At 42.8% G+C, this 14,977-nt stretch overlaps 1 protein-coding gene across 11 annotated transcripts in view; it reads right to left on the bottom strand.

Moving 5' to 3' along the window:
• Window positions 1–14,977, bottom strand: part of kank4 (KN motif and ankyrin repeat domains 4) — an 81,908-nt gene that overhangs the window by 16,484 nt on the left and 50,447 nt on the right. For all 11 annotated transcript variants that reach the window (XM_037115723.1, XM_037115728.1, XM_037115726.1 and 8 more), the window contains 2 exons: window positions 7,583–7,656; window positions 3,627–7,091 (listed from right to left, as the gene is read on the bottom strand). In XM_037115723.1, the coding sequence (XP_036971618.1) occupies window positions 3,627–7,091; window positions 7,583–7,598 (3,481 nt within the window). In that variant the 5' untranslated portion in view covers window positions 7,599–7,656. The remainder of the gene's footprint in view (window positions 1–3,626; window positions 7,092–7,582; window positions 7,657–14,977) is intronic.

Genomic DNA, 14,977 nt, shown 5'->3' with positions numbered 1-14,977 from the left:
CTAGGGAAAGGGATCCAGATTTATTTCAAACCCAACTGGAAACCTATGTGTGATTTTTGACTGACATATTACAACCTGCAGTGCCATTCCCAAGACTTCTTTGTTTCCACTGATGGATCCATTTTCTGCACCTGGGGACACGTCTGTTCTCTTACTCCACTTCTTTTATTTGATATCTTCAACTAGTAACTTTGCAAACACCATGCTGTAGTCAAAGTTGCACAATCTTAAATAAATCAGTTGGGTTTTTTTGGGGTTTTTTTTTGCCATTTGTTTTGTTGTTTTTCCATATGGCATGCAGCTCAATCTTATCAAAGTCATATTTTGACATATCTCGACTTTTTCTCTAGTATGATGTTTGGGTACTTTTCACAACACCATCTGTTCTTACTCTTGTGACCCTGGCTGTACTTGAATAACCTCTAGAAAAATCTACAGATGTGCAGCCTCTGTTGGTTCTTTTTCATTAAATTCAACTAAAGGTCCCCATGAGAGGCATATGTCTTTTATGCCCTTGTATTTTTATTCACCACCATGTGAATCCAGCAAAGACAACCAAAACAACTGAACCTATAGGTAAAGTAAGCTTTAAGTCTAAAAGCCGAGAAAGAGCAATACATCAGACTCTGATTGGTAGCTCATGAGACCACATATGGTCTGCACATGTTGTCTTCATGTCGTGTGGGTGTATACAGTCTGCCTGCTTGTTTCTGTGTGTGCTTCTGTGTTCCAGCCTGTCAGTGTATGTGTATCTCTTAAAAAAAAACATTTTGAGCCCGCACTGACAAACCTCTGGATGTAATTACAAGCAAGTTCATTAATCTGTGCAGAGAAATTGGAAGCAAGGGGCCCATCTGCATAGTCTATACAAAGACAATGAACAAACACTGTGTGCATAGCACCACACTGTCTAGACAAATTACTTTTCTTAATAGGATTGCTAATATGAGGTCATTAAGTATTTCAGGATTATAAAGTGTGATATGGATACAATTAGATCAAAGTGCATGCCAGCAAACAACAAGTTTATTAAAAGTAAACCTGATCTGGCATCACATAACTGTTATTCAGGACCACCCAAAGCCGTTCCAGGGCAAGATACACAGATCAGGATTATAGGTCTTATTGACAATATACAACCTTGACAGTGTCAGGCTTACTCATGTATGTAACTGCCCTATAATTGATTTTGCATGGGCTCCTTTTGCTGACTCCCCTTGGCTCAAAGCCCAGTGTGGCTGTCTTAGTTGAGCCTGACAGCAGACATGGTGCAGAGGCTCTGTAATGTTTTATGCAAGGACATAAGGATGTGGCTTTGAGCCAAAAACCACTGACTGAAAAGATTCCAGTGACCACCATCTAAGAAGAAGAGGAGGAGGGAGAAAGCTTTTAGATCCCAGTATCTCTCAGGAGATGCAATCTCACAGATATGGGAAGCTCAGAACATAGTTGGCATTTTAATACAACCTCTCGCCATCTTCTAATAAATAAAACAACGGTGTGAATTAACCTTCCCTCACTGTGTCTGAGGCGCTCTGAGATATTTCTCTCGTCCATACAAAGCTCCACAGCTCAACTCCAGTTCTCAAAGTAACAGCAGTAGCGTTTTCTGTTTCCAGTGTTTGTAGAGGTGTAATCTGACGTTAAAGAAGTCAGGCTCCGGTTCTCAGGTGTCAGAGATTTAGAAAGTAACCACCAACTCAAAAGTAACACTCTCAAGAGAGCACAGACTGTGTACTGTATCCAGGCGCACATGCGCACACATACACAAAATACATAAAGCACATGAGCCACTCTTGTATACTGTACTCCCAACACTGAACTTGAAATGAACTCTGAACATAAAATATGTGTGCGATAGCAGAGTGGCTCCCGGGCCAGAAACAGAACAGTGAGACATCAAGGGAGGGAAGAGAGGTATCGCCTGTTTGGTGTGTGTGTGTGTGTGTGTGTGTGTGTGTGTGTGTGTGTCAGAGTCTGAGGTTGAGTCTCCATTTGACTGTGTACTGCAACTGTGTGAAGCACTAAATATATACATGATTAACTCTTGGAGGTCACTGAACCGTCTCATTTCACCAGTGCTTGTCCACTCTTGGATATGAGAGCTAGTAGTTAATGTATACTTAAACCCAGTATATATTGCATACAGAGATGCAAATGTGCTGCAAACCAAAAAGCATGTGAAGTGGTTTACAGTTTTCCTCAGCTAGACGATACTACTATACTGCAGCGGATGCATACATTGTTTTTAACGTGGGGGTGATGAAGAAGCAAATTTACATTCGAAAATCTACAATTAAGATGATCATGGGTGAGCTTTTTTTTTCCCGTCAGCTTGTTCTCCAGGTGAATCCACTCTTTGACAGAGCACAGTCATCTTACCTCCTTGTGTCAGGTTGAGGTACAAAATGCAAATTGATATGTTTATGTGATCGATGGTGTTGATTGTGCCGTTGCTTTGCTCCACCCCTAAACTACAGAAAAATGGGTTGCTCAAACTAACTTTATGAAAAGAGATGCGACCATGACATGATGTAACAGAAGCATCAGCGTTAGATGCAACAGCAAAATAGACTGATGGAAATCAGAGAACTGTAAACTTAGTAGAGCAAAGTAGAACATTTAGAATAATTGGGAGAATATTAGCAGGTTAGTTGTGAAATTAAATAAACAACTCCATATAACCAAGTGTTGTTAGACTGCTAGCAAAGTACCGAGTAGCCTTTAATATAATATTCAGTAAAAAGGGAAATTAAACCAAATATTTTTTCCTTACTTTTTTCTGTTTAAACTTCAGAGTCAAACTATATTCTAGTTAATGTATCAGTAGTTTAGGTTTGTTGTGTTTTGCTGCATTTTGTTTTAATAAACGCATTTATCATAAAGTTTGGATAAAAATGATGATACAAAATTTGGCTGTGCAGGTATCGTCAGCACTGAAGTCTGTGTTCCTGTGAGGGAAGTTCGATATACTCCAAAGAATTGTCCTAAAAAAGAAGTGAAGTAACACCCTTCGGCCCTACAAAAATGAATCATGCACACAATCATACTTGTGTTGATACAGAAATGTTCCTAGGAGCACCACAAGACATAATTGACAGCACATCAGTGGAGTGTTTCTAAATAATAGAACAAGAGTGGCGGTTTCAGGTTGCAGTAAAGAGAAGCTACAAGCAGACCAGATTGCTGTGAATACACCACCTTGTTGTCAGTTTGATAGTAATAGTCTGTGTCGTACTTCAGCTGTGTGCTGATATGTCTTCTACCTGAACCACAACAAAGCTCTTTACAAGCAACACCACAGAAATCTGTCAAATGATTCTGGCAATGGTTGCCTTCTTCTGCAGGCACTCTTGTTCAAGAGAGGGGAGTAATGACGGGGAATTAATATTCAAGACTGTTTACACACTAATCATGAGACTTCTTGGCAGAGATAAGAAAGGACATGTTGTAATTAAGATTCATGGAGAAGTTGTGAATGGTTGATTTCAGTGAAAAGAGAGATGAATGGATTCAGTGAGTTTACAAAGTTACACTAACAAATTGTTAAGCAGGTATGTGATAGACAAATGCACAGATGTGTGCCGAGTATCAGCCATGGGCTCCAAACTGAACCACAGACCTACCTTGTTCTTGCTGTTTGCTGGCAGCAGCAGCTTTCTGGCCTGGTGAGTAGAAGGCAGACAGGACACTGAGGGAGCTGACCAGCTGACTTTGAATAGAGCTCATTTTGGAAGGACCAGGCTTCCCTGCTGGTTTGCCTGTTGTTGCTGCAGGGGTTGCCTTCCCCGCCGGCTTGGCTACTGCTCCTTTGCCTGCCTCTGCTCTTTTCCCTGCCGTTTGTTTCTGTGTGCTGGGGGTCTCCTGCTGGTTGGCCGTCTGTTGAGTTCCAGAGCTGCTGCCCAGCTGGGCCCACTGCTCCCCCAGAAGCCCTGTTAAACGGGTTACGACTTGGCCCAAAGCCGCCGGTGATGTCGGTGACTCAGTGGAGCCTCTGCGAGGTTGAGGGGTCTCGCCACTTTCCCGACGTGATGCTTGGGCTTCACTTGATCCACGGCGCTGGGCTGTTTCACTGGAGCCTCTGCGCAGTGATTGAGTATCGCCATCATTTTTGTGAGGAGTTTTAGCCTCAGTGGAACTTCTACGAGAGCCCTGAGACTGAGGTTGGGTGTCAGATGTCCCCTGGCGAGTTATGCGGGCCTGGGCTTCTCCTGATCCACGACGAGGAGTTTGTGACACACTAGATCCCTTCTGTGATGCTTTCAGCTCTTTGGAGTCACGTCTAGGTGCAGTGCTTTGAGGCTGAGCCTGGGTTTGAATTGATTTGGGCCGTGTTTGGGCTTGGACTTGGCCCTGGTTTGTCTGAGGAGGTGATTTTGATTGTTTCTCACTGGACTCTGCAGGAGGTGTCTTCACCGGGGTATGGTCCTCAACCTGAGAGGGCAATGGGGTGTGATGTTTTATCTGCCGTTCAGAGGGCTTTGTTGGGGTTTGGGCCTCAGGCTGAGATGGACCCTGTACCTGTGCTTGGGGCTGGGTTTTTGTCTGGGGCTGGGACTGCTCGGCTTGAGTTTCACTGGATCCCCTACGAGGCCGCACAGGTGCAGCCTGAAGTTGAGTAGGTGATGGCTGTGCCTGCTCTGCTGAGAGCTTTCGGCCTCTCTGAGGTCTTACAGGGACTACAGTCTTCACAGATGTGCTCTCTGTTGTTATTACAACCATGTCGGTTACCACAGTTTCTTTGATTGTTGCACAAACAATCTCACCTTCTTCCTTTTGTTTCTTCTCCACGGTCTCCAGTGCAATCTGCTCTGTTTCGACAGTTCCTGTAACTTCACTCTTCGGAGGAACATTTTCTTTTGTTTCTGATTCAGTCTTTGTTTCCATCTTAGATTCTGCATTTCCCCCTGCTGCAGCAGGTGGACTGGTGTGGCCTGCCTCCTGGCTTACACTATCTGAAACTACAGTTTGCTCAACTGCAGTTTGACTTTCTGTGACAACTTTCACAGCCACGCTTTCATTGACCACAGGAGCTACATCTTCTAAATTTTCATCGCCTGTGCTTTCTCTCATCTGACTCCCTGCGTCGACACCTCTGGCTGGATTGTTATCGTGGCGTCTGTTTATCTCTGTCTCGGTCTGCTGGTCTATCCTCTGTGCTGCCTCTGTCTCTGTCACCCTGTCCACGGTGTCCACTCTCTCTGTCTCCGTCCCTCGGTCGACGCTGCTTGCCCTCGGCCTCTGCGGATGGTCTGTCACCGTCTCTCCCTCTGTTTCTGTCACTTGGTTTACCCTTTCCGCTGCGGGCGTCTCGGTCATCTGATCCTGAGTGGCGATCCTCTCAGTTACTGTGCCCCGTTCCATGCTGTTGGCTCTGGGTCTTGGTGGGCTGACAGCAGGTGCTTCTGCCCCCATCTCTGTCAAGTGTTCATGTGTGTCAACCTCATCCGTCGCTGTCCCGGGATCTAAACTTCCAGTCCTGGGTCTGGGTGCACACACTTCAATACAGATTCTATCTGTGTCTGTTCCCTGGTCTATTGTACCAGGCGATTCTGTCTCTGTCTCTTGGTTGGCAACATCTAATCTCTCTGTCTCTGTCCCTGTGTCGATACTCTCTCTTCTTGGCCTGTTGTGTACTTCTGTAGTACAGACCTCCACTCTCACTCCCTCGCTCAGTTCCAGTATTTTCTGCTCTTTTGCCTTATTCTCCTCTAACTGTTCTTTCAAAAGAGAATTAGTTCTATCCAGCTCATCACTAGCTTGGGTAAGTTTAGCCTCCAGTTCCTGAAGCTTCACCTGCAGCGTATGCATATTGTCTGGGTCTACGGGTTGTCCCACTTTTGCTGCATTAACATCTAGAATACTGCTAGTTGCTGCATCTCTTATAGCCACCGTAAGTGGTGTTAATTCTTGCCCTGCAATGTTCTGTGATAGCTTCTGAACCGCATGCCCCAGAGGACTCACTAATGTCTCTTTTTGTTTATCTGATTTTTCTGATGGATGTGTTTGTCTTTGTGATTCATTGTCTGACAACCCACCCATTTCTCCATGTGCCAAGGAACTCTTAAGAGATTCCTGATTTATCTCCGTCTCTTTTTGTAACACTCTACTTTTGTCTATCAGACTCTGTTTCTCATTCCCTGTTACCAGCTTTGCTGGCACGCACTCTGAAGCCTCTAAACCTCCAGTGGGGTGAGTCATCAGAGCTAAGTTGAGTCCTCCTGAAGGTCTGTGTCCTTGTGGCTTAGCATATGTCCCAGAAACAGGACTTGGTAATATAGTAGAGGATGTTATGGAAACCTGTGCTTGGGCCTGGGCTTGGAGCTGAAGCAGCAGTTCCTCCCGCTCTTCTCTTAGTGAGCAGATCTGAGCCTTTAGTTCTGGGATGGTTTTGACCTGCTCTTCTAGCTCTCGGACACGCTTTAAAGCCACCGTGATCTGCTGGTGAAGCCCTGTCCGATCCTGGGGAACACACCGTCTCTCTGTTATGTCTGGTGAAGCGCGGAACACGTTCTCTGTTGACCCACTCTCCGGTGTTCCCACAGTACGGTCTGGACTACTTGAATCAGAACCTTTCCGCTGTTGAAGGGTGATGGGCATGCTTGATGCTCGGAGCAGGTTCGGCCGACTTTGAACCCCGATAGATTTCTCTTCACCATCCCGAGACCCAGCTCCCACCTCATCTCTGGGCTTAGCTGGAAAATAGCCAGTTCCCTGACTGGTTGCCGCCCTGCTGCTCTGGCTTCCCCCTTCACTTGCCCTGAAGTCAAATATCTGTTGGACTTCTGTCACCCGTGATTTAGGCTTGGGCCCCAGGGTAGATGTCCCAGACCATGTGCTGTCCTTTTCCTTTGGGGCAGGCCGAGCTCCATGCCCTGGAAGACTGAAATTTCTGGGCAGAGTGCTGAATTTAGGTGGGCCCTTGACCCTGCGCTGAATGTGGACCCTTTTGATGGTATTGCCTTTTTCAATATCGTCGACATACTTGAGGAAGTCCAGGTCCAGGTGGAAGCCATAGGGAGTTTCCACTGAGTAGGGCAGCTGCTTCCTCTGAACACCACCCTCACTGGCTTTGGTCTGAAAGCCATTGGCTGTAAGGAATTAACATGAAAATCAAAAAAATCAATCAATGCTTTTCCTTTTGCTACTACAAAGGTCAAATTAAACAGCTAAAATGTATTAACATGTGCAATTGTTTTGTCAAGATGAATATGAACCAAGTCTCAGACCATCATTATTATTCCGTCCCACCCACATGAAAAGACAGGCTGCACTGTGTTGCAGACATGGTGCTTCATTATGTAAAACCATATCACTTACTAGGAAGTAATTATCATGCAGTGATTGCGTCAAAACAAACTAATCAGCATGCAAAATGCTGCTCTCACTGTGTCAACTTATGAGACAGGGGGCGGTTATCACCTGAAGGCAATAAACCCTTCAATCTTTTTGGCCACGAACAACAACAGAGAATCTGATACCACATTACATGACCATCTGGTGTTCTTATATGTGTAGAATAATCTAAACAAGTTGGAGCAAATGGGATTGTTCTTTTAAATGCAGGCTTACTGACACTCACCACTTTTCTTGTCCATCGTGCGAGGCGGAGTTCTCAGTCATCGACCTATGTTTGCTACAGTTGGAGCTGGCAGCCTGGATGAAACAGAAATGAACGAGTTGTGTGAGAACTGAAATATTACATACATTTACTGAACTGAACAGATTCTACTTTATACAACAGATCTGTGTAATCAAATGAAAAAAAAAGGAAATCAGTGTATTGTCCTTGTGGATGATGTTCGAGAAAATGTGAAGCTTGAAATACAGAGTTTACTTTGTTAAAGTTAATTGTTTTCCAAGACTCCTACAAGTGAACACATATTGGTCTATCTAAGAGGTTATGTAACTCCATTGTGCCATTAACAAATGCTAAAAAAATCTTGACTAATGTCAAATCTGATTGTACATTTAAGCAATTTGAAACAATATTTAGGTAAACATAACAGGATGCCAAGTGTACACATGGTAATATACTAACTGAACAACAAAACACAGAATGTTTTTATGACAAATCGATGGTTATACTGAGGTAAGGAAAGGCATTTATTGCATTTATTCAAGACTTTAAATGTTTAAAAAAAAAAAATAGGTAAACATACAGTTAATAATTGTGCAGTCTCAGCTAAAGACAACATTTTTAAATTACACCAAGCAACAGCAAATATCAATTGCAGAATGAAAAAGGAACGAAACGAAAGAAACGAAAGGAAAGGCAGTGTCACTGTGTCCATTAACTTAATTTTGTTTACTTGCTGAGCAAGCCATTTAAAGTCAACACAACTGAGGGCAAGACCATAGAAGGTAACATGTTCCATTTGGAGATGCCAAGAAACCAGAGCCACTTTCCCATATAAGAAAAGAGGTAAGTGAGATGGAAAACAAATCAGGGAGGGGAGTCAAAACTTTTAAGAGCTTATGTAAAGCTTCCTAATAAAATATCCAATACTTATACTAAAACCCAGGCAATTTGTCCAGACTGGAGTGAGCTGCACTGTTCAAATCCATTAAATGAACACTTAAACTGTCACAGCCTAATATCAGCTCAAAGGCTATTTAGCAAATAGGCACACATTATTCCTGCAATTTCCATGCAAATTTGTGCCACAGAAGAACATGTCTTCTATGTAGGAGATGTAGCATGCAAGTGCCTGCAGCACTGGTTTAATAAACCTCCACATGTGAGGCAGTTCCAGAGGTTAAAATTAGCATTTTCATTTTCACACCCAAGTATGGGCAGTATATGTAGTGGAACAGATTGATATATATATATATATATATATATATATATATATATATATATATATATATAAACACTTTTTTTTTTTACAACATTATGCCCCTTGGTTACTGTCAATGGTATAACTGATGATATATTTAAAAAACAAACAGTTAATAATGCAACAGTGCAGGCCCTTGTGCTTTAATGGCGTTCCCTCTGTCATGTGTCATTTCTCTTTTCTATTTTGATTCCATTTTTACACTCAAAGATGATAAAGGTCTTGTGGGAATATGGGAAGACTTTCTCTAAAGAGGCAGGTTCCCATTTTAAGTGACTGCTTTGATGTCACAAAAGAATGAGAACATGCGCCCCCACCTTGTATCAGTCTGAAAGAAGTTTGTGACACAGAAAAAATGTGTCTGGGCAAAAGATTTTTATAACTCCGGGAACAAAAAAGTAATAAAACACAGAAGCTGAACAGCATTGGAGTGTGTGTGCTAATATGTCTACTACTCATCATTATGTTTAGAGAGTGTCTTGGTATTTCTGATTACTGGGTAGATGTGGTTACAGAGATCAGATCAATAATCACATCAGAGCTTGATTTTAATTTCTCTGTTATATATTTGGGAGATGTGCCAACTAAACTAAAAGAAAACTAAAAACAGGTAAATTAAAAAAGAAAAGAAAAAAAAAAGCAGTAACTAGGAAATGTTTGAGTCTTCAACAATCCCTCAATGGACAGAAATGATTCAGGAAATTTAAGTTAGGTAACAACTGACTTTGACATATCTAGATAAATTTGTGCTCTGTCCTGGCCACGGGGCAAGCTGTGTGCTGTGCAGTGCTGAGTAGGGACATATTGCAAGGTAAACATTACATGAGCTGGCAATGTAATCAATCAAAATGACAGCTAGTCCACCCAGGGACCCAACCAGGAACTGTGACAAGCTCTGCTTTGCCCCTGTATCGCCTTCATAGCTCGAGTCATAATAATGAAAGCAATTGGTGACCTGGAGCAGCATTGTTGTCTCTGTTACAGATGAGCAGATATACACACACACATTGAGAGAGCGACACGCGGATCAACTGTCAGCCTCTGCACAGGATCTGACACCATTTCATTGCTACCATGGTAACCACTCTTCAATCCGCGACTTTGGCGCGTCCCAGGAGCGAGGAGAGCACAGGCATTCCTGGCTCCTCCTGATGTTTTGTGTGACTAGGATCAGCTCGCTATCCTTAAGGCTTAATTAGCTGATATGGGAGCAAAAGAATGCCGCTCTTAATTGCTGAGCGAAGTACAGGCGGACCCCACTGGCAGTTATACACAGTGGGCAGGCAAAAAAATCCTCCTTAATTAGATTATTACCGAAACGGAAAGACAGAGGTAGAGTGTGAGGTATAAAAAAAGGAAGGATGAAAGAAGAAATGATAGTGAAAGGGTGGCGAGTACAAGGGGGAAGGGGAAGAATGACAGAAAGAAATGAGGACGACAGATGTGACAGAATGATGATGCTGTCAAGAAAGAAACTGCCACACTTACAATCGGTGACTTGACAGAACTGCGAGGAATTTCCCTCATTAGAGAAAGTCTACCTGACCTTCACCACAGTGCAATTGTAAGGATTTTTTTTTTAAAAGTTTCCTCTTTTAATTAAAGTCACTCATAATCCTTGTGTGGCTAATGAAGTTCTCAGAGTGACAGAAAAATCATGTTGAGGGTAATATGGATGATTAGCATAAATGATGAGCTGTAGAATGAGTCAGTACTGTCCATAATCCACTGAGAATGCATCAGTTTGCATGGATGGCAACTAGTAGATTGTCCAGGTAAGGTTGGTGATTAAATATTCAAAGTGCCTGATGACACGATCAACGCTGGATTACAGTTACAGCGACTATGAAAGCTCAAAGTCTATGCTAATCCACACTGATAGTGTTTGAGCTGCGGGCTACACAGAGCTAACAGGATGCCGCGGGTATGTGTGTCCAAAACTGTGTTTGCATCACCAGTTTTACTCACCCTCCCTTTGTCAGCGTTTGTTTATGTGTGTGTAGGTTTACATGTGTATTCGAGTCACCGTGTGTGAACAGGAAGCGCACCCCGAGGCCTCAGATGTGCACACAGCCCCTTAAAGGACATACATCAATCTCTCAACACCAATCCAATAAGCGTGACAGCTGGTCGAGAGGCGACAACGTCTGTAATGTGAAGCCCGGAAGACTGGAATAATGAGAGTACAGTAAATAAGCTCACACTGACAGCCAGGGGTTTTCATATGTCATCAGTGTGAAAACTTCAACCACAGAAATATAATTGTTTTCTGAGGGTGTTTTGAAAAAGAGAGCCAGGGAATCAACTGGATTTTTCTCAAAGATGTTGAGAAAGAAATGGAAATTATAACACCCCACACCAGTTAATGAGAAAAATTGCCATTTTAAAGATTTTAGAGCCTCTGTAAACAAATTAAGGTTACACCGACTGCCAAGCTTTCTCAAATTACACAAACATCAGGTCAGGCATTCACACATACACACCAGACAAACACACATACACACAGAAAATTACTGCAGACCCAACCTACCAAAAAGGGGGGGGGGAGCATTAATTGAATGTCATGGGTCATTACATTGGAGTGCCTGTGTACTGGAGATTGAATTAGTCTGATATACTGACACAGAACAGGCTTATAGAAGACAGGCCAACAGGAAATAAGATTGGAAAGTGCAGGCAGGGGACGGGAGGAGGGCAGCTGGGAGGGAGAAAGTGGGTGAGAGAGTGAAAAAGAAGTGCCGAGAGACGGGAGTGGCGGCTGTTCACACTCATATCTCAGACATGCAGGGTGGCTTTACCGTTATGTTCCCCTCTCCTCCATCGCTCCTGCTGTCATCTTGTCTCTTGCATTACAATCATGCACACACAAACACACACAAACACACACACACACACACACACACACACACACACACACACACACACACACACTGAAGTACTGTTCATCAGCTGCAGCTCTAAATATGAGTGTTCATCAGCTTTGTGCAGGCAGCGGCAGAGAAGAGAGAAACAGGCCAGACAGCAGCAATAACACAGGTCCCAGGTCCTTATCACAGCCTTGACATGGGACCAGCTATCTCTGTTTACCCTTCCACTACTCTGAGAATAAAGCCAGGACTGTCCAGCTTAATATGCCAGCTCTCAGCCTGAGGTAGACTCAAATAAATTCAAGCATTCAGCACATGTGCAGACAAACACTGGGACCCAGATAAAGACACACATATGGAAAGTACTGAATACTTCGGTTACTACAGTGCATTTTACACAAAGCAGCAAAAGGTATCTCACTGGGCAGCACATTCAGAGTTTGAAGCTTCTGTACTGTAAGAATCCAACAGTGTTTACAACTGCATCACCACTGCACTTGATTCATCAGGGCTTCAAAGCTTTCACTGGGCAGGTTCACCTCATTCAAATCAGAAGAGTTACTGCTGAAAGCCAATCAAGAACTTAACTGCTATCGCTCTGTCTGTGAAGAGCCTCTGTCTTTTTTCACCGCTGCAGTGAAGTGGATGCTTTTTGGTACTTTTTGGTATTGTTTTTGTTTGTAACTCTTTGTTATGTGGGTCACTTGATATGAATGTAACAGCATGTCAATGGGAGGAAAGGTGGGTTGTAGCTGTAAATAACAAAACATCAGTAATCAGCATGCGCAGTTGCGGTGCCATGAATTACAACGACTTGTGCTGCCTACCTGTGTGCACCTGCTCAAAGAGCAGCTATATTTGTATCTTTAAAGTGACACTAAGTAACTTTGGGAAGAGGAAATAATTAAATATACAAGAAGTTGATTTTCTACAAATAAAAACTTGAATTTATCAATTTCTCAATTCAACACACTTTTCTTTGACTGACAATAACTAATGTTAAAGCAAGATTATTCAACTTTTTTACCGTAAAATATCTAAATCATTTTGATCTTACAGTGTCTTGCAATAAGGTGAACAGTATCTCTGTCATAGTCACTCTGTCCCCTTATCAGTTGTTTCTACTTTATTTACAGCACAGGTGATACACTCATAAACTATGGGGGGTACCAAATGCACAACATGCCAATTTCTACATAATACTGCTTTAGCAATCTTTAGATAGGTATTGCTGTGTAACAGACATTACTGAATTAGTTTGCACGCCCTCCTGAATCTCTTCACCTCGTGCTGTTATTACACTACATTTTAGCATTTCGAATTAGCCACCGTGCAGCAAAAGTCTGACTTGGACTTTAGGAGTTAGTAGCATCTAGCGGTCAGGTTGCAGACTGTAACCAACTGAATATCACTCATCTCACTCTCTCCCTATGGTTCAAGAGCCCCTGTCTTGAGCCAGACTTCATAGAAAAGGACCCGCTCTCACTGTAGATATAAAAGTCCCATTTGCAGGTGTGGATAAAAAACTTTGCATAAGTGGCACACTACAGCATGGAGATGCTCCAGGGCAACAAACTGAGAAAACCAGAGAAATTCACTGACAAGACCACTGGGAACTGGAAAGTGTCTGATTGTTGAGCCAGATTGAATGAAGGACACTGCTCGCATGCAGATCATGAAGTCAAAACTAGCAGACGTCTATCTGATACCTCAGTGATGCGTCTGTGTGTGCTCTGCAGGAACAGATCAATCCCTCTGCTCTCTAGGAGAGCTATTTGAGCACAGTCTGGTCCATCTCGCTCATTATCTCTGTCTATGCATTGTACATTACAACAGTACTGTGCCACAAATACATCTTCTGGGCCAATTCGCCTTTAATCTTCTTCACTCCAGTTCTGTCAGGTCCATTCTGGTTCATCATCCAGAACTCTTGTTTTCAGTCCTAATCCAGTGTGATCTAGTCTTGTCCAGTCTGATAGCCTGTATTCAGAAGGGGCCAGATTGTTCCGTTTGTGCTACACAACATCTGGCTCTAAACCCCAGAGAGAAAATGACAGAGGGAACTTCTGTCTATGGGCTTCATTAAACAGTGGCAAAATCCCCCCGCAGGGCTGTAGTGAGAAGGCTACAGTTTTATTATAGGTCAATCTTTTCAGACAGCTTTTTCTGTGAGGAACTGCAAATTAATATTGTGAGCTGCAGAATAATAGATAGAATAATAAAGACTCATTAAAAAAATATGTTGTACAAAAGAAAATGGTGAAGCTAAAAAAGCTTTTTACCTCCAGTCATTTGCTAGCTATTAGCTATTTGTAAAGGCCATAAGAGGGAAAAAAACGGGTCAGGGAAAACATCTGTCAGTTTGTTCTGTTTCCGACTGCTAAATGGAAACTATGTTCTATCGAAGCTCAGGGCAAACAATAGAAATCATGCTCATACAAAGAAAATGAAAGGAACAAACTGATGGCTTTAAAGTCTTTACTATCTATTATTCAGTTGTTCCAAGTCTCATTTGCCTTGGTGGAACGAAATTGCTTGTAAGAATATCAAACACTACGGAGCTCAAGGATTCCAATTACATTCAAAACATGACTAATAATGTGCAGGATACATGTGAAGGATGACCTCCAATATGTGTTTCTGTTCAACTTAGAAAGATCGGTTAATGCTGCTGCCAAATACTAGAGGTCTGCTGCTTTGCAGCTTGTAATGGGTACGTTTAAAGAAATGAAAACCTGAAGGACGTTGCCTGATTTCTAAGAAAAAAGGTCAGCAACACCTACTACTGAGTTCACTGAGCACAAGAGCAACAGTCAGAGTTTTAGAGTAGAGAGAAGATCAGCATGGATTCTGCCTGGTTCTTCAGTTTCCCAAAAGCTGTATTATTTTATATTCCACCAACAAGAATGAAGGACGTTATATGCAGATTTTACACAGACAAACACGTCAACACGTCCGTCTACTAACAGAACTGTGTCTGTATCCATTTCAAATCCAATCCAGCCCTTTATTTGGACCAGAAGCAGGAGCTTAAATACTTGGGGCCAGGCTAACAATAGGGCTTCACACGTCAACAGCATATTTACTTTAAACCTTAAGCCATGGTTCTACTATGGGGAGAAACAACCTTTCAACAAGGCTCTGCTGGGCACTGAAAATTGCCCGGATTTACATCACACTGCTGCTCCAAAAGTACAGAGGAGCTTAAAAGGAAGACTCTTCAAAACTTTTCCACTGAATGAGAAGGAATTACAAGTCGCGTTAGCAATC

Source organism: Acanthopagrus latus, chromosome 11 (assembly GCF_904848185.1).
Source record: "Acanthopagrus latus isolate v.2019 chromosome 11, fAcaLat1.1, whole genome shotgun sequence".
Lineage (NCBI taxonomy): Eukaryota > Metazoa > Chordata > Actinopteri > Spariformes > Sparidae > Acanthopagrus > Acanthopagrus latus.
Note: the sequence above shows the minus strand (reverse complement) of the source record. Positions and strands in the feature narration are given on the sequence as shown.